Source organism: Chironomus tepperi, unplaced genomic scaffold, assembly GCF_022539635.2.
Source record: "Chironomus tepperi strain 1889 unplaced genomic scaffold, CSIRO-AGI_Ctep_v1 contig_298, whole genome shotgun sequence".
In the NCBI taxonomy this organism is placed as follows: Eukaryota; Metazoa; Arthropoda; class Insecta; order Diptera; family Chironomidae; genus Chironomus; species Chironomus tepperi.
In genome coordinates this window covers 1,195,823-1,216,368 of record NW_027226420.1, presented here as the reverse complement: position 1 = coordinate 1,216,368, position 20,546 = coordinate 1,195,823, and the positions used below count along the sequence as shown (strand labels likewise).

Genomic DNA, 20,546 nt, shown 5'->3' with positions numbered 1-20,546 from the left:
CTTCTTATTTGCATATTTTTAATTCTTACGACTAGAAATTCATCAATTTTTTTTTGTCATACTTAAAACTTGAAATAATCAGGAAATAATGAGACTTTAAATATTTAAGGTGCATAATCATACACACAGTACCAAAATCATTGTGTCAAGTGCTAACATTATAATCGCATTAGGAACTAGAGTCGCAAAAAAATTTAGCTACAAGATAGGAAATTTATTTATAATTTTTTTTTGACACTTACGAGCTCAAGTTGCGACTATTCAAGATTTCACACCTACTCATTGAGTTTTTTGAAGGCTGTTGGTTAAAATTTTGTAGACAGAGAACCTTAAACAACATTTTTTTTGGCAAATTTATGATTGAGTCATATCAGATTACTGTGATTTATTATCGGACTGTTTACTACTTGTTTGGTGTGTGGATAGATATGAATGTAGGGCATCGAGCCATATATAGAGGATTCTGTTAGATTGAGAGTAACGGCCTCTGTGGCCGAGTTGTTAGGCAATTGACCGAATATCTGGAGCACTCGTTTGTGGAGACGTGGGTTCGATTCTCATCAGTAGCCAATTTTTGAATCATCCAGAGCAAAGCTCAAAGTCGACTCGATTCTTGAATGGAGTCGTGTCGCCTTGAGATGACTTTTTCATACAAAATCCGAGTCGACTTCGAGCTTTGATTCAGAGTGAACAACTTAACATATCGTCCAGTTAATAACTAGACAATTGGTCGATTAATGATGGTTTTTCCAGGAAATTTCCATAAAACATGTTTCGATCCGACTGTTATCAAATGGACAGTATGTTAAGTTATCCACTCAGGGACATGGTATAGAGTGTTCCAGATATGATAAGGATTCGAACCAATGATCACACGACATCCTTGCAGATATTCTAGAACTCTGAGTCAGATAACTAATGCAGCATCAAGATGCACATTACCAAACATCAAAATCCCGCCAAAACATCAATTCTGCATCTATCCATCCATAACATAAAATTGCTCATAATTCGAAAGTTTATATCCAATTAACTTCCAAATTACACCCCATCAGGCAATAAGACAAACTAATCAAAAATTTACCAATGATATTTTCTTTTTGTCTAAACGAACTTTATAAATTATAGACATGGCCTTCATCTTAACACACAACCTCTTCAATCATATTTGATTTATTGACGATTTTACCAATAAAATTGCAATTATTTTTTCGCCTACCAGTTAGACTATGCGAAATCGATCGACAAGCTAAATACATAAAGATTTTTTACTTCTTCTTTTTCTTGGCTTGCTGCTACTACATACGTGTGCGCGGTTGATAAACGTGACATTAGCATATCTTATTAATTTGAATGATTTTCGAGAAATTTTAACTGCATATTGACGAAAATAGAAAAGAGAGAGAGACTTATATAAAGACATTCCACATACGGATATGAAAAAAAGATGCGACAATGGGACCATGTCATTGCCATGGTCAAAAATGTGATTCATTTATTGGATTGAAATATTTGTTTAGAAATATGAAATACTGTTATTGTGTGGTTCGTAAATGACGTGTACTGGGAAAATTGCATTTGCAATGACTTCCTTTTAGATCAAGGTGCGTAACAACGTTACTGTGGGATGGGTGTTGTTTTACAATTTTTTTTAACGGAACGCAAAGTTTGAAGATAATTTTGGAATATTTGTCTAGAAAAATCATAGGAAAATAAAGATTATTGTCAAAATAGAAGACTAAGGTAAGGGTTAACCCCAACCGTTTGCTCTCCTTCTGAATACACCTCGGAGTCGCTAACTTATTTCGATCCGCAAGTGTACTTGTCACTAATTTTTTATGAAGAAAAGTTGAATTTGGTTTTTCGGTCACAAAATCATAGAACAGATGTTTTGAACCTGCGCCTTATAATGTGTTATGTACCCAAATATCACAAGTCGACTATTCGACCGATTTGTGCTTGTTGACCAATTTCTGCTTCGGATCCGAAATTTGGAATTATGACTTTGGCATAATTTAAACCGAATCTGGAGACAATTCAAAGTCATGACTGCCTGGGTTAGAATTTTCATCAATTAACCGATTTGTGCTTGTTGAAGCAGTAAGTGAATGACCATTTTTGCGCCAAAATGTTAAGAAGCAAAACAGTCAAGATTAAGAAGTGCCCTAATAGCTCAGTTAGCAAAGCGAGGATCACAAAAGTTGCTGTTGAATTTGAACTTCCAGGTTCGAATCCTAATACCAGCAAAGTGATTTTTCAGAAGCCTCGACCCCAAAATTGTTCAAATCCCATTCATCTAATCCTCAATACAATATACTCCCAGTTCTACTATACCCTCAGCTCAACTCTATACATCATAAGTAAACGACCCCAAAAAACTGTCTATTGACAATTTAATTATAGCAGTAGCAATGATGGAAGGTTGATGTGTCTATATTAACGAAAGCATACGAAACAATTGAATTCTATACGCGAGACATAGACTGACCATGTGAGAATAAGTAAATCATGTTTTAATATTAAAAGAAAGAAAGAAGTAGAAAAAAATTGTTATGCAATGTAAAAAAAAAGGCATATGAATATGGATCGATCAATGACTGTTGTCGAAAGGAATTCGTGATCACGATAATTCAGCACAGAAGCATGATTTTGTGCCTCTATATAAATATATGTATGCAGCATAAGATTCTAAAATTCATGCAAATGCAAAAGATGAGAGATTCTAGGTAGCTTTTTGCATAAATAATATTCGTGCATAGCTAATGTCCACATGCTACATACTAAAACTGTTTCTATGCATTTCCGGAAGTGAAAAAAAATTTTTGTTGCGATAAATTTGAATATTGAGATTTCTATACAGTTTGACTTATCACGTAAGGTATAATTAAGAAATTAAACTCTAATGACTAGCTACTTACCTTCGATCACGTTTCTTCTTGTACGTGTTATTTTTTCCTTTCAATGTCCTGTATAAAGTCATCATTTTGTGGCCGTTTTAGTTATAAACTTGATGACAATAACACAATGAATAATTTTTTTGTTGTTGCTTTTTCTTTGTTTTCGCGAATATCCAAAATTGGAATTATTTAACGGGTTTTGTCGCACTTCAATTTCTTATTTTTTTGAGATCATACAATTTTGAATATTTTTAACGGTTAAAAAATTCAAATTATTTTTTGATCAACTACTCATAGAAATAAAAATTTCACTGTCAAATATTTGCATACTCGTCGTGGTTCCCCACTTTATTATCTTACGGTAACTATTTGTTTTTCACTTTTCACTTCATTCATTCATAGAAAAAAATAAACGTCAAGTTGCGTTTATGATAATGCAAAATGACAGGCGAATTGTCAAATATGGATATACAAAGGTCAAAATTTATAGTCATTCAAGCCAAAAGAAATAATAATAATAATTTTGAATGACAGTAAAAAAACGACAATTTTTAAGCATCACTTTCACTTTAAACTTATATTATCATCTATTGAATATTTTATGAATGGTTATAACCTGTTATTTGGCGAATTATGACTGAATATTTTCATCCACTTGTTTATTTTTATTTTTTTGGAAAACTTATTAAGACATGCATCGAATTATTGATTTTAAACACTGAGTTAGCTTTGTACTTATCTCACTCCGCGATTATGTTGAGTAACAAGTCGCTTGTTATTTATTTTTTCTTGATTACTGCGATTTAAGAAATTATTCAGAGATAATAATATTTTTTTTTAATTATGCTGCAACTATTCAGGCATTTAATAATTATCGGAAGCAAACAGCATTGAATTCACAAATATTTAAACTTCATTTAATAGCTTGTTAATGGCTTGCACTTGAGCCACGCTTTGATGACCACAAATATTATTACTTTTTGCACACTACACATAAATTAATTCACACATATTCTATTTATAAGCACACAATTTAATATTTTATATCCAAATCACGATTAAGTCCTTTATATTCTCAAGAATTAACTGAAATTCACTTTTTAAATATTTTATTTTTTAAATTTTCATTTTTTTGCACTAAAACTTAAAAAAAATCATTAAAATTCAAAACGAGTTAGCGAGCGAGTGAGTCAAGTCCTCCGCGTTCAACGTCTACGTATTGAATGCGACTTATGTAAAAAAATAGTATGAAAAAAAAACTCAGCTAGGCCCGAAAAAAAGAAGAAAAAAAAAATATAATATAATACCGAAAAGCATTTCCAGTCTATTACTAGTTGATTTCACATTTCATATTTCTTTCGGGTAGTTTGCTGCTGCTGCTTTATTGTCCAGACTTTACTTCCAATATTTCGATTTATATTTTCGCCAAGATATTGTAAATAATTTGAAATGTTCACAATTGCTGTTGTTATGTGAGAGGGCTGGCATGAAAACAAGAAATGCTTGATCGCTTAAGTTTATTTTTTTTTTGTTGCTTGCTCTCTGGACAATATCTTGTGCATGATAGACTTTTTCAAAACTCGACTAATATCTACGACAGTGGTGGGCAACCTGTGGACCGCGACACACTAGTATACCCTCTAAAAATGTCAAGAACCCTATACCATGTAAGGTTTCGATCGAGGCTGCAACCATATGTACTGCGGCACACTACTTTCTCGCCAAAATGTCATAAGCCTTGTGTCGTGTCCAGTTTCGATCGATGCTGCAACCAATGAGTGCTGCGGTACACTGACGAACCAAGAACCGGATCTCGTGTGCGATTATGGGCAATGCTTACAATCAAATGTGTATACCAAACCACAGCATGTGTCACACCATACAGCTTACCCACCTCTGACCCACAATAATGTATATTACCAACAAACACAGTCTCTAGCTGCTATAAAGCACAAGATAAGAATATTATTGGCATAAATAAATTATTTTTTACATAGCAGGAAGTCAATTGACCAATTTTTATTTATTTTTAGATTGGTTCATGCTCTTGTTCTGATTGATTTTTTAACACTTTTGATTGCCAGATCACTTGACCAGAACATTTGATGTTTATTTTTATTGACACAAGACCATGTAATTAAGTTTTGTCGGAATTTTTTTGGAATTAATTGAAATTTTTATATTTGCTGAATTGGTTTTTGATGGATTTGAGAGGTCTTTGACATCAAAGTGTGGATAATTTAAGGACTAAGTCAAATTGAGAATTAGCAGGGTTGGGATTTAGGTTTTCATGCGAAATTGACCGGTTTAGTCTCCAGAGTTGGCAGGTCTACAATTTGGAGACCAATGGAAATGGGGTTTGGACTTCGTCGAACCCGATCTGTAAGAAAAGTGTAGTCTGGATTCAAGTCAAGACGCCTTTTTTTACTTTTATAGTTCGGACTTCCAAAGTACTGTCAACTTTGATACTTTCCTCACATGAAACATCTAACCCGAGGAGCACAAGTTGCCTAATTGATCGAAAATCCATCCCCAGGCCGTCCTCTGACTCTGTTTTAATCCGGCTTACTTACTTACATGCCAATTTCCGATACCAAGTGCACTACTATCTCTATCGACAGATTCCTTCTAAGGGAATCCGGCAATCCTCCTATATCACATTGTCTTTGTTTCCAGAGGCACCATCCTAGAGTCACACCAACCTGCTGCTGAATTTCAGATCCATTACCCGACTTCTGCCATTCTGATAAGTCATTCTACATTCTTGCATGCTTTACAGACTTTAAGAATCAGTCATTAACCTGATTTTAGCACCAAAAACTACATATAGTATAACAGTATGTAAATTATTAATGTTTTTGAAGGAACGTGACTAGCAAGAGTTATGAATATCATTCATTTGACACATGCTAAATTTGTGGTACCACAGGTACCGTAAGTCAGTCTTATTTGCATCTAAATGGACATATTTTTAGTACCGAGAGTACAATCTGATAAATAAAGTCAAAATTTGATGATTCTGGCCAATTCTGAATTACATCATGCATTTTAAAATCCTGTTAATCCACAACAACATTAATCGCCGCAATGACCAGCAAATAGTCAATTAACATGCTTTATTTTCTCAATCAATCTATTCTATCCAAAAAAAATTGAATTATTAATATGAAAAATAATTAAATGATTTCAATCCTTTCCAAAAAATTAGCTACGAATTACGTCTTGCATGTCTTTTAAGCATCCAATGACTTCCTTATTCTTTTAATTAACTTTTTCATAATTGCTAATAAATCAAAATATTTAATTAAATAGAATTTGTGACAAAGCGTGCACGTGATGCACTTAGTGTATGCTCAAGCCATAAAGAAGCCTGCATGACGATCAAGAACGACCAATAAAGACATCAAAACTTGAAATTAGTGCACTAAACTGGAATGGCATTTGCAATGGTATTTGAAAATACATTTTTATTAATTCATTGACAGCTCGAAACAAGAATTGGATATACAATATTTAAAATACCAGCGATGCCTTCAAAAATTTTTTGTTACTATCAATTGCAATATTATACAAACTTGAAAGTTTATTTTAAAGACTGAAATGACCTTTGTGAGTTTAAAGTCCGGAGGTAAAAACAGCACAAAGATCATCAAAATGTCGATGGGATGTCAGGAGCTTGACCAAATATTTAAATAATAATTATGACTTGTTTTATTGCGAATTAATGACGGGATCAAGAGCAAATTATGTCGAAAATTGAGAAATGAGACTGGTATTAATCAAGTCGGAAATTTTTGGTGAAACTTTTTGACATTGTCTGATTATGAATCATACTCAATAGGCTGTGAAATTTGCATAAAAATTCACTCAGCATGCCATGAGGTGTATTGAGGGGGGACAAGTGGGAGGAGAGATGGATGTCGGTTTTGGGGTCAAACGACCTCCCTCCCTCATGTCCTGCTCTCCAATTTTGGACCAAAACTCTTCAATTTGTTAAAGTATTCCTCGAATTCCCTGACTACGTATCCAACATGCCTCCACAAAGGGCTGCTGCCCCATGATTGATCACAAATCAAGTTCCATTGAGTAATATTTTTATGGAACCTACTTCCAATATCACTCAATTTACTTTTTATTATTTTGACATTTTCAAGTCAATTACATGCTGGATTTTAAAGCCAATTTTTAGTGTCCATATCACACTTGACTATATATCATGTTATGATGGATATTCGCATGTTAAAATGAAATTATCCTCTATTCAAACAAACATATTTTGATTGATTTATTGTGCTTATTTACGCTTATATTATAGTAAATAAAAATAATGTATGGAACTTAAATTTCTCTTCAAAAGTGCCGTGAAATGGCAACGACTAAAATTAAATTAGACATAAAATAAAGCTTTTTTTTTTTGTAGATTGTGCATTATTTTTGCATGAAGGCATTAAAAAAGATTTGCAAAATTAAGTGAGTCCCTCATCAAGAAAGTCTTCTTTCTCGACATAAATGTACGAACAATATTGGTGATTAAGTCTGAATAATGACAGTCAATTTTTTGTGTGGTTTTGTTTGATATGAGAAAGTTGAAGAGCCAATTTGTCTGTTGGGTGGGGAATTAGAATAAGTTGCAGAAGAAATAGCTTACAATGACTAGATAAAGGAATGAACCTTTTTATTTATTGATGTAGTGTCTTATAGTACTTAGACTGAGTAGAATCTTTGGGTATTAATCCTTATAAATGCTATTTTGTCACAGCAACAGTGAGAATTCTGTGGTCGAGTGGTTAAGCAATATACCGACTATCTACAATACACTTTTGTGAGGTCGTGGGTTCGATTCCTGTCAAAATCCAATCTTTAAATCTCTATTTAGAGCCCTGAACAGCACAAGTCGGTCTAATCGATTCAAAATCTGGCACCAAGCTGGCGTGACTTCAGCAAGATCCCGGAATCCAGCACCAAGTCAGAGCCACGACGGTTCGGTGCAGATTTTGGTTTAAATCCCGGCATCTTGCTATTTTTAAGTTGGCTTGAAGCTGGATTTTCAATCGATTATTCAATTTTTTCTATTCAGTCGATATGACAAGGATTCGCTTAATGTTCACAACAATCCTGTTAACTGTATCATCCCTTCCATTGTCATTTATGCATCTGACTAGCTAAATCTATCTTCAAACATTACAAAACAGCTTCTAATCTCCATTAAACTCAAGAATACCTCAATCTAACCACAAAGTAAACCACAAAAGAGGTTAAACTCAGGTCATTCAGTCTGTATGTACCATTAAACTTAAAGTGCACTTAATTCAATTGTTTGATTTTATCACCATCCTAAAAATCAAGTGATGTCCAACTTTTTTTGTGAGATTTTAAGTAAAAAATGAGATGATGCAATTGCTTATTGAGTGCATGACACTTAGCCAAAGAGTCATAAGACACAAAAATTAATGCACGAGTTCCTGGAAGAGCCCTTAACTTGATCTCAATAGACTCAAGAATTGGTAAAGTCTGAATGGCCCAAAAATGCGCATTGAACGTGCCAAAAACTTTCTTCGCACTTTTAATCCACAAAAAAAGTGAAAAAGTTCGCATTTATGCTGGCAAAAAATGTTTGGTTGATACTTTTATGGTTGCCATAATAGAAAATAACATACATGCATTATCATAAGAGACATTAACTTACTGAGCACAGTGAAATCTCAAAATTATTATATTTTGTATCTGCATGATGAAATGGAAAGTTTAAGCTGCAAAATACACGACAGATTATCGTTTTGTTGCCATTACACATTATTGTTATTATATTATTATTTTTTTGGGTACCAAATGGAAGTCTCATTAATAATTTTGTTTCATGAGCCTTCATAAGCGTATGTAGATTGAGATGTACGATGTGAGATATGAACGATACTTATAGTGTTGATGAGTACTATAAATGTGCAATGATGATGATGAGAAATAATTTAATTTTCTAATAATGCAGACAATTGATTAGAAGCTAGCAAATTGACCACTTTTTGGGGCTGCTCAATGGCTGTGCAAAATAATTCCAGTTAACCAAATAATTACGGCAGTTACGCAAGTCAGAGAAAATAATTTTTTTGACTAAAGCAGTTGTGGGAAACCTTTTGTTTTTTGCGACACACCTTGGTAAAGAGACAGGACTGAAACTGCATACGGCATACCTGCTTACTTACTTTGCTGACCGTATAGATCAACAGTGATCCATGGCAGACTTCTGCCTGCCAATTGTCAATACGCACGCTTCATACAGTTTATGGTATATCCACATTTTTTTGAGATAAACAAGTGTGCCGCAGCTCACAGGTCACCCATCCCTGGACTATAGTCACCTATTGAGTCATATACAGCACAAAATATTGATAATTGCACTATGGGGCAAAATGAAAAAAAAAGGGACATTCACTTTGTTTTTTGGACTTTTTCGAATTACATCTAGTGGGTATTATTTTCTTGTAGTACATATAACAATAGACTTGCATGCCAAATTTCAGGTCATTTGGTGCTGTTTGGTCGATTCTGGAGCTGTTTAAAGTTGAAAAGTAGTGAAAAAACAGATTTTTTCACATCTTGTTTGACTCGGGAAATTCCATATTTAATTAAAAGATATTGAAAAACGGTTTTCGGTTCCTAATTGTACTATATAAGAGCTTTAATTTTATATACTGAAAAGTTTATATGTACTGGGTTTTAATGGCAGGGCTTTAGAAAATGTATGAAAATACCAGGAAAAAAAGCTTCAGGCGTCCGGAACTAACATTTTTAGGTCGATTTCCCCATACGGAGCTATACTAGCTTAAAGTACTTACTTTCTAGTTTTCAAAACCGTTAAAACCTTTACAATAAGTACTGGGGAGCAAAAGTTATTGCATTTTAAGTTTTGGACGAATTTTTTCTCAAAACTAATATTTCTGAGATAAATTTGGAAAATATCATTTTGAAAAAGTTTTTTTATGTGTTTGTATGCATTTAGTCATTCAAGAACGATTTATGAAGAAATTTTTAGAAAAAGTTCAAAATTCGCCGAGTTAGAGGTACATATGCTATTTGACGACTTGACCCTTTTTCTCATCACTCAAACTGCTATAACTTTTACATGACTAAATATTTTTCAGTTCTGTTTCTTGTTTAGTATAGCTTGTTATAATACCTTTCCAACAATATATAATACTTAATATTTGGAAGTAGTCTTGGTCGTGAAAACGGACCCTGTTTGTGACTGACCCTTTTCAAAGAAATTTTCAAAAAAGTCATTTCTAAAACTACCACTTAGAAAATAAATAATACAATATTTTTGTGTTTTTCATGTCAAAATATGATAGTTATAAATCTCAAAACACAAAAAATCTCATTTTGTAAACTTTCTGCAACTTTAGGGGCCTTCATAGGTAATACTCAGGTAGTCTCTCAATTCTCAGATATGAAATATTTTTATTGACTTTTTTTGATTGATATTGAATATTTACACTTATTTTGTGCAAAATATATCAATTTTAAAAAGTTTGGGTCGAAAAAAAGTGATTTTTGACTATTTTGTTAAAAACAGGCTTAGGTAGGCCACATTTAAGGCACACCAGTAACCACTATGATTAAGTTCTATACATGTTTTGTACATATTTATAAAGGTAATAGTAGTAACTAGCAATAACAGAAAACAGAATGCAAAAATGTTGGTTCTAAAAAAAGTTATAGTCATTTGAGTGGCCAAAAAAGGGTCGAGGAGGGCAACCAGCATAGGCAAAAACACAAAAATTCAAAATTTTACGTTTATTTTGACAAAAAATACAATATTTTGAATTATTATGACATAAAAATAATTTTATTACAAAAAATTTCAAGAATTTCATTAAAATTTTGAATTTTTATGTTTTTGCCTATGCTGGTTGCCCTCCTCGACCCTTTTTTGGCCACTCAAATGACTATAACTTTTTTTAGAACCAACATTTTTGCATTCTGTTTTCTGTTATTGCTAGTTACTACTATTACCTTTATAAATATGTACAAAACATGTATAGAACTTAATCATAGTGGTTACTGGTGTGCCTTAAATGTGGCCTACCTAAGCCTGTTTTTAACAAAATAATCAAAAATCACTTTTTTTCGACCCAAACTTTTTAAAATTGATATATTTTGCACAAAGTAAGTGTAAATATTCAATATCAATCAAAAAAAGTCAATAAAAATATTTCATATCTGAGAATTGAGAGACTACCTGAGTATTACCTATGAAGGCCCCTAAAGTTGCAGAAAGTTTACAAAATGAGATTTTTGTGTTTTGAGATTTATAACTATCATATTTTGACATGAAAAACACAAAAATATTGTATTATTTATTTTCTAAGTGGTAGTTTTAGAAATGACTTTTTTGAAAATTTCTTTGAAAAGGGTCAGTCACAAACAGGGTCCGTTTTCACGACCAAGACTACTTCCAAATATTAAGTATTATATATTGTTGGAAAGGTATTATAACAAGCTATACTAAACAAGAAACAGAACTGAAAAATATTTAGTCATGTAAAAGTTATAGCAGTTTGAGTGATGAGAAAAAGGGTCAAGTCGTCAAATAGCATATGTACCTCTAACTCGGCGAATTTTGAACTTTTTCTAAAAATTTCTTCATAAATCGTTCTTGAATGACTAAATGCATACAAACACATAAAAAAACTTTTTCAAAATGATATTTTCCAAATTTATCTCAGAAATATTAGTTTTGAGAAAAAAATTCGTCCAAAACTTAAAATGCAATAACTTTTGCTCCCCAGTACTTATTGTAAAGGTTTTAACGGTTTTGAAAACTAGAAAGTAAGTACTTTAAGCTAGTATAGCTCCGTATGGGGGAAATCGACCTAAAAATGTTAGTTCCGGACGCCTGAAGCTTTTTTTCCTGGTATTTTCATACATTTTCTAAAGCCCTGCCATTAAAACCCAGTACATATAAACTTTCCAGTATATAAAATTAAAGCTCTTATATAGTACAATTAGGAACCGAAAACCGTTTTTCAATATCTTTTAATTAAATATGGAATTTCCCGAGTCAAACAAGATGTGAAAAAATCTGTTTTTTCACTACTTTTCAACTTTAAACAGCTCCAGAATCGACCAAACAGCACCAAATGACCTGAAATTTGGCATGCAAGTCTATTGTTACATGTACTACAAGAAAATAATACCCACTAGATGTAATTCGAAAAAGTCCAAAAAACAAAGTGAATGTCCCTTTTTTACCTCGTTTTTCTTAACTTGCTTTCTTGTCTGTCTGTCTGTCTGTCTATCTGTCTGTCTTGATCAAATCTTGCGATTGAATTTTGGACCACTTCTACTGCTCCAATCGAGCCGAAATTTTTTATGGATGTGTATTCTCGATGACAATACAATATTCAAGCATTTGTGAATCATAAAACTGCTTGGTTATGCTATAATTAATTAATTTTTAAAACAAGATTACGTATCACATACATTTTACGTACGTAATTTTTACGTAGTCTTTAAAAATTTTATTTTTCAAAAATTCCAAGCCGGTCATGAGTTCAAGTCTCAAATTTTCCAACTTTTTTTGTCGTACTTTTTCAATTCTTTTTCACACTTTCTTGATAATTTATAATGTTTAAAGACAGAATTTTCCATTTTCACACTTTTCTAAGCTATTTTCCAATGTTTTCTTGGAGTTTAAAATTTTTCATCACGCATTTTCACACAAAATTTTACTTTCGAAAGAACTATTCCTTGACTATCAGAAATCAAATTTAAATAAAAGCTAATATATAAATTTCTTGATAATAGTAATAATTATAATAATTATATTAAATAACAACTTTTTGTTATTAATACTATGAATTGCCGTGCATTAAAACAAAAATTATATGTCGTGGTGGCGTAATGGTTAGAGTGCAGGTCATAGTAAACATGAGGTCATGAGTTCAAGACTAGGCATGAGCATTACTTTTTTTATCATTTTCTTTTTTTTGGATAATTTTTTGTTCATAAAATTCAATGTTTTGATTTTGTACTAGCTTAATTCTTCAAACTTATGCCAAGCGAAGCTTGGCCTATCGGTCTAGCTTAGTACTTCAAACTTATGCCAAGCGAAGCTTGGCTTATCGGTCTAGCTTAGTTCTTCAAACTTATGCCAAGCGAAGCTTGGCCTACCGGTCTAGCTTAGTTCTTCAAACTTATGCCAAGCGAAGCTTGGCCTATCGGTCTAGCTTAGTTCTTCAAACTTATGCCAAGCGAAGCTTGGCCTATCGGTCTAGCTTAGTTCTTCAAACTTATGCCAAGCGAAGCTTGGCCTATCGGTCTAGCTTAGTTCTTCAAACTAATGCCAAGCGAAGCTTGGCCTATCGGTCTAGCTTAGTTCTTCAAACTTATGCCAAGCGAAGCTTGGCCTATCGGTCTAGCTTAGTTCTTCAAACTTATGCCAAGCGAAGCTTGGCCTACCGGTCTAGCTTAGTTCTTCAAACTAATGCCAAGCGAAGCTTGGCCTATCGGTCTAGCTTAGTTCTTCAAACTTATGCCAAGCGAAGCTTGGCCTACCGGTCTAGCTTAGTTCTTCAAACTTATGCCAAGCGAAGCTTGGCCTATCGGTCTAGCTTAGTTCTTCAAACTAATGCCAAGCGAAGCTTGGCCTATCGGTCTAGCTTAGTTCTTCAAACTTATGCCAAGCGAAGCTTGGCCTATCGGTCTAGCTTAGTTCTTCAAACTTATGCCAAGCGAAGCTTGGCCTACCGGTCTAGCTTAGTTCTTCAAACTTATGCCAAGCGAAGCTTGGCCTACCGGTCTAGCTTAGTTCTTCAAACTTATGCCAAGCGAAGCTTGGCCTACCGGTCTAGCTTAGTTCTTCAAACTTATGCCAAGCGAAGCATGGCCTACCGGTCCAGCTTAGTTCTTCAAACTTATGCCAAGCGAAGCTTGGCCTACCGGTCTAGCTTAGTTCTTCAAACTTATGCCAAGCGAAGCATGGCCTACCGGTCCAGCTTAGTTCTTCAAACTTATGCCAAGTGAAGCTTGGCCTATCGGTCTAGCCTAGCTTCTTCAAACTTATGCCAAGCGAAGCTTGGCCTACCGGTCTAGCTTAGTTCTTCAAACTTATGCCAAGCGAAGCTTGGCCTACCGGTCTAGCTTAGTTCTTCAAACTTATGCCAAGCGAAGCATGGCCTACCGGTCCAGCTTAGTTCTTCAAACTTATGCCAAGCGAAGCTTGGCCTATCGGTCTAGCTTAGTTCTTCAAACTTATGCCAAGTGAAGCTTGGCCTATCGGTCTAGCCTAGCTTCTTCAAACTTATGCCAAGCGAAGCTTGGCCTACCGGTCTAGCTTAGTTCTTCAAACTAATGCCAAGCGAAGCTTGGCCTATCGGTCTAGCTTAGTTCTTCAAACTTATGCCAAGCGAAGCTTGGCCTATCGGTCTAGCTTAGTTCTTCAAACTTATGCCAAGCGAAGCTTGGCCTACCGGTCTAGCTTAGTTCTTCAAACTAATGCCAAGCGAAGCTTGGCCTATCGGTCTAGCTTAGTTCTTCAAACTTATGCCAAGCGAAGCTTGGCCTACCGGTCTAGCTTAGTTCTTCAAACTAATGCCAAGCGAAGCTTGGCCTATCGGTCTAGCTTAGTTCTTCAAACTTATGCCAAGCGAAGCTTGGCCTACCGGTCTAGCTTAGTTCTTCAAACTTATGCCAAGCGAAGCTTGGCCTACCGGTCTAGCTTAGTTCTTCAAACTTATGCCAAGCGAAGCTTGGCCTACCGGTCTAGCTTAGTTCTTCAAACTTATGCCAAGCGAAGCTTGGCCTATCGGTCTAGCTTAGTTCTTCAAACTTATGCCAAGCGAAGCTTGGCCTACCGGTCTAGCTTAGTTCTTCAAACTAATGCCAAGCGAAGCTTGGCCTATCGGTCTAGCTTAGTTCTTCAAGCTTATGCCAAGCGAAGCTTGGCCTACCGGTCTAGCTTAGTTCTTCAAACTTATGCCAAGCGAAGCTTGGCCTATCGGTCTAGCTTAGTTCTTCAAACTAATGCCAAGCGAAGCTTGGCCTATCGGTCTAGCTTAGTTCTTCAAACTTATGCCAAGCGAAGCTTGGCTTATCGGTCTAGCTTAGTTCTTCAAACTTATGCCAAGCGAAGCTTGGCCTACCGGTCTAGCTTAGTTCTTCAAACTTATGCCAAGCGAAGCTTGGCCTACCGGTCTAGCTTAGTTCTTCAAACTTATGCCAAGCGAAGCTTGGCCTACCGGTCTAGCTTAGTTCTTCAAACTTATGCCAAGCGAAGCATGGCCTACCGGTCCAGCTTAGTTCTTCAAACTTATGCCAAGCGAAGCTTGGCCTACCGGTCTAGCTTAGTTCTTCAAACTTATGCCAAGCGAAGCATGGCCTACCGGTCCAGCTTAGTTCTTCAAACTTATGCCAAGTGAAGCTTGGCCTATCGGTCTAGCCTAGCTTCTTCAAACTTATGCCAAGCGAAGCTTGGCCTACCGGTCTAGCTTAGTTCTTCAAACTTATGCCAAGCGAAGCTTGGCCTACCGGTCTAGCTTAGTTCTTCAAACTTATGCCAAGCGAAGCATGGCCTACCGGTCCAGCTTAGTTCTTCAAACTTATGCCAAGCGAAGCTTGGCCTATCGGTCTAGCTTAGTTCTTCAAACTTATGCCAAGTGAAGCTTGGCCTATCGGTCTAGCCTAGCTTCTTCAAACTTATGCCAAGCGAAGCTTGGCCTACCGATCTAGCTTAGTTCTTCAAACTTATGCCAAGCGAAGCTTGGCCTACCGGTCTAGCTTAGTTCTTCAAACTTATGCCAAGCAAAGCTTGGCCTATCGGTCTAGCTTAGTTCTTCAAACTTATGCCAAGCGAAGCTTGGCCTACCGGTCTAGCTTAGTTCTTCAAACTTATGCCAAGCGAAGCTTGGCCTACCGGTCTAGCTTAGTTCTTCAAACTAATGCCAAGCGAAGCTTGGCCTATCGGTCTAGCTTAGTTCTTCAAACTTATGCCAAGCGAAGCTTGGCCTATCGGTCTAGCTTAGTTCTTCAAACTTATGCCAAGCGAAGCTTGGCCTACCGGTCTAGCTTAGTTCTTCAAACTTATGCCAAGCGAAGCTTGGCCTACCGGTCTAGCTTAGTTCTTCAAACTTATGCCAAGCGAAGCTTGGCCTACCGGTCTAGCTTAGTTCTTCAAACTTATGCCAAGCGAAGCTTGGCCTACCGGTCTAGCTTAGTTCTTCAAACTTATGCCAAGCGAAGCTTGGCCTACCGGTCTAGCTTAGTTCTTCAAACTTATGCCAAGCGAAGCTTGGCCTACCGGTCTAGCTTAGTTCTTCAAACTTATGCCAAGCGAAGCTTGGCCTACCGGTCTAGCTTAGTTCTTCAAACTTATGCCAAGCGAAGCTTGGCCTACCGGTCTAGCTTAGTTCTTCAAACTTATGCCAAGCGAAGCTTGGCCTATCGGTCTAGCTTAGTTCTTCAAACTTATGCCAAGCGAAGCTTGGCCTACCGGTCTAGCTTAGTTCTTCAAACTTATGCCAAGCGAAGCATGGCCTATCGGTCTAGCTTAGTTCTTCAAACTTATGCCAAGCGAAGCTTGGCCTACCGGTCTAGCTTAGTTCTTCAAACTTATGCCAAGCGAAGCTTGGCCTACCGGCCTTGTTTAGTTCTTCAAACTTATGCCAAAAACTTGGCCTATCGGTCTAGCTCAAACCTTCAAACATGTTCCAAGATTATCAAAATATTAAATTAAAGAATCATTTGACTAAAAAGTTGAAAATAAAATACTTTATAAAAAAAAAACTTTTTAAAAAAACCTCGTTTTTCGCGTAGACTAAAAAGTAAAAAATAACTTTTATTTTGTGCTGTAGAGAAATTGGTTTGAAAGTTGAGACCACACATGAATTACAAACATGTACCTTGACTTTATCGTATAGTTCTACAACTAAAAACGAGGGCGCGAAGCTTTGATAAAATTCTGATACCAGGCGCCCTCGTTTTTAGTTGTAGAACTATACGATAAAGTCAAGGTACATGTTTGTAATTCATGTGTGGTCTCAACTTTCAAACCAATTTCTCTACAGCACAAAATAAAAGTTATTTTTTACTTTTTAGTCTACGCGAAAAACGAGGTTTTTTTAAAAAGTTTTTTTTTTATAAAGTATTTTTTTCATTTTGCCCCATAGTGAATTGTCGAAAATCATGCAATTTGACATCGACAGCACCAAAGATAATGCTGGCAAAAATAAATTATGAGACAATAAAATTAACAATTTAAGTTATTAATGAAGCATGAAGAGAAACAGCGTACAGTAATTGTAACATTTTGTTGTCTAAAGGAATTTTCAGCTTAACTAAACTTTACCTTACGTTGACTGACATTCAAACCAAACCTACGTGTGTTGGAATGCAAATGGAATCATCGACATTACACCATCGTCATCATCATCACCATCCAAGCTTTATTGAATTAAATTGAGTAATAACTTAATGTAATCGATGACGTAGGATCAATTTACTTCTTATTTTAGTAATGTAGAAACATCTCCACAACATTTTCATGTCTCTTTTGCATTATATATTTTTTAAATACCTAAGAACGAGTATGATGTCATTGTGCTTTTTGAAAACATGAAGATCTAAGTATAGACTCTTCATTGTAAAATTCTTTTGTCTTCTCGTCGCTTATGGCCTCATCTCTTTACTACTAGTCAAGATGTTGGGAAGAAGAGGACAACGATTTATTAATGCAATTTGGTGTCTAATTGAAGATTCTTATTCAGGCGTGTTTGTAGTTGTGTCGTACTTCTGTTATTTTTTTTTGGAGGTCGGAACTAAATGAATGGATTCTTTAGAATTTTGTGGGAATTTAAACGTAACGTTGAGAATGAATTGGGAATTATTTGCTCCTCAGTCTGGAATTAATTGCTTCAGACTGTAGTGTTCCTAATTTAGGGTGTAGCTATGTGTGATATCCAACCGGCACCTCCCTACCCCATCCCCGAATACGCCCATGGGCACTTCGAGTGGATGACTTCGAAAGGACGGACATATCATAGCAAGTTCCTTAAATGTCAAGCTTACAACTAGATGGACTAATCACAGCATGTTCTATTGAACCTCTAGCTCTATCTTTAGTTCTAAGGACGATTATTGTCATTTTAATCCGATTTGTCCTTCTTAGAACCGGACATACAACTAGTTCTTCTACTTCAATATTGTTCTTCTTACCGGCACTCATCCTTTGATCCATCTTAATGTCTCATGACACTTATTCTAGCATTGACCTCCCCGAAAGGACAAAAATTACAATTTGTCGACCTATCAGGCAATAAATCTTCAGCAATAATAATATTTTCCTATATATTTTTTCGCATCTTTCTAAGCAGTTAACTGCGATGTTGTCGGCGTGACATTTGTACAGCTGAAAATGTGTTCATTCAAGAGGTCATTCAGCAAATCATTGCTTTGAGATCATCATCAAGCCGTCCTGTGAAGCTTTTTTTCTTTATGTGAGTTTTGCGAATCTTTTTGTTCCTTTGTATTGGATATATTTTGATTCTGACACTTTTAATTTAAGTCTGATGATCTGTTCCAGTGACCTAAAGAAGCCGAAAAAAAGAGAAAATTTTCTCATCAGAATTACATAACACGACAGCAATAAGCCATCCACATGTTACTCAACAATAATCTTCAAAATTAATTCTCTAATTCGCATGGAAGTTGCAAAAATGTGCCATAAAAAATTAATTAACTAAGTATCCAAATCAATGGCACTCAAATACCAACATCGGCACACACAAAAAAGCAATTACAAAGCACCGAAGCATCTTGAATCTGATTAATTAAACTGGAATAATAGATTTTTTATCAACAATTGGAATTGGCAAATTTAACTGGAAACGATACTGATTCTTAAGCAATTAGCGGATAATGATGAATATTATTTGCGGACCAAAAAACTTGAAGAACATGAAGAAGTTATTTCAGCTTAATTACATTATTTCGCAAGTAAGTGAGTAGTGACAAACCCTAACTGTTTCTCTTCTCATTATTCTTATTACTACATGTATGACTTATTATATATTATTAGCGTTTAACTCATACATTTCAAGTGTAATGGATGTCTAAAAAAGAATAAGAATTAAGTGGGCAAAAAAAAGGCAGAAGCGAATTTTAATCATCATATTTACTCTGCAATTACTTGAGTAGCAGCAACAACAGAACAAAGATTTTCATCAGAGTGTGGCTTTCTCAAAAGCGACCGTTAAATTTTTTCAAAAAAAAAAAAATTGTTATATGCAATATTCAAATTTTTTTTGACCGTTACATTTACTTTTATTTGTAACGTAAATTTTTATTTTAAAATAAGTTGATTTCGAATAGTTCGAATTAAATTTCAATGCAAATTGTCTGACAATTAAAAGCAACTTCTGTTCCTTAATCAACAATTTTATTGCCTTTTTGTCTCTCTATTCCTGTACCGTAGTCGAGGTACATAACCTTCAATTGGCTATTTCTACATCTTAAGACTCGTTGAGTCGTTGGATAAAAATGCAGTTTTTTGAGCATTAAAAATGACTTAAAAGAAAGAAATAAAAAAAAAAAAATCTCGTTTTCATTATACCAACACATTAAACTAGGTCAGTGGCAAAAAAATATAGCAAGAAATCAACCAACACATTACAAATTTTTTTACATACAAATGTATCGACGTTGCATGTGCATTTGCCAGGGTGGGGAGAGTTTTGTGAAATAAATCAAAACTCAAAACTCAAAATGAGAATTTGATTTAAATTCATTGAAAAAATGAGTTTGAATTTGAATTTGAATTTTTTTCATTTCGAAAATGAGTTTGAGTTTTTTTTTAAACTCAAAACTCAAGTTGAGTTGAGTTTTGAGTTTGAGTTTAAACTCAAATCCAAACCCAGCTTGAATTAAAAGTTCTCTTGTAGAATTTCTTAAGATTTTTCATAAATTAAATTGAATACTGCTATATAATTGGAATTGCACCTGGTTTTAAATTTGTTCCTTCATCTTTTGGTTCCAAAATATTTGAAATAAAAATTAGAGCAACCAATGACTTTCTGAACTTTCATGAGAAAAATATTATTTGTTGATTCTTCTGTTGTTTGTGACTTATTGCTTGCAAGAAATGATTGAATATTATGGATTATTGCTGGATATGACCGCAAATGAGGAACTGGCCACTTCCAGTGCTGAAAATTCTTTTTTCATGCAGTTTTCGCCAAACAAATATGACAAGTTGTTTTTTATCACTCAGAGTACTGAAAGGGCACTGGAACTGCCTGGTTCCTCTACATCCACAAAAAATTTTTTTGTTCCTTTTTCATCAAGGAACCACCTCTGAAAGTTTGAAAATTTTTGTTGGAACTGACCGGTTCCTTTGGTACCTGATAGCTCCATACGTCTGAAAATAATGCTATTTGATTTTGGAACTTCATAAAAGTTGTCAATGTACATCAGGTACCAAAGGAACCGGTCAGTTCCAACAAAAATTTTCAAACTTTCAGAGGTGATTCCTTGATGAAAAAGGAATAAAATTTTTTTTTGTGGATGTAGAGGAACCAGGCAGTTCCAGTGCCCTTTCAGTACTCTGAGTGACTAAATCCAATTCAGAACACTTTATACAATCAAATGGATTAAAACAAA

At 34.9% G+C, this 20,546-nt stretch overlaps 1 protein-coding gene across 1 annotated transcript in view; it reads right to left on the bottom strand.

The window, feature by feature from the left end:
• exp (expansion) overlaps positions 1-3,356 on the bottom strand; it is a 92,302-nt gene extending 88,946 nt beyond the window's left edge. Inside the window, exon 1 of the mRNA XM_070642587.1 lies at positions 2,919-3,356. Coding sequence (XP_070498688.1) covers positions 2,919-2,983 — 65 coding nt within the window. The 5' untranslated portion in view covers positions 2,984-3,356. The remainder of the gene's footprint in view (positions 1-2,918) is intronic.
• Between the last annotated feature and the right edge of the window lie 17,190 nt (positions 3,357-20,546).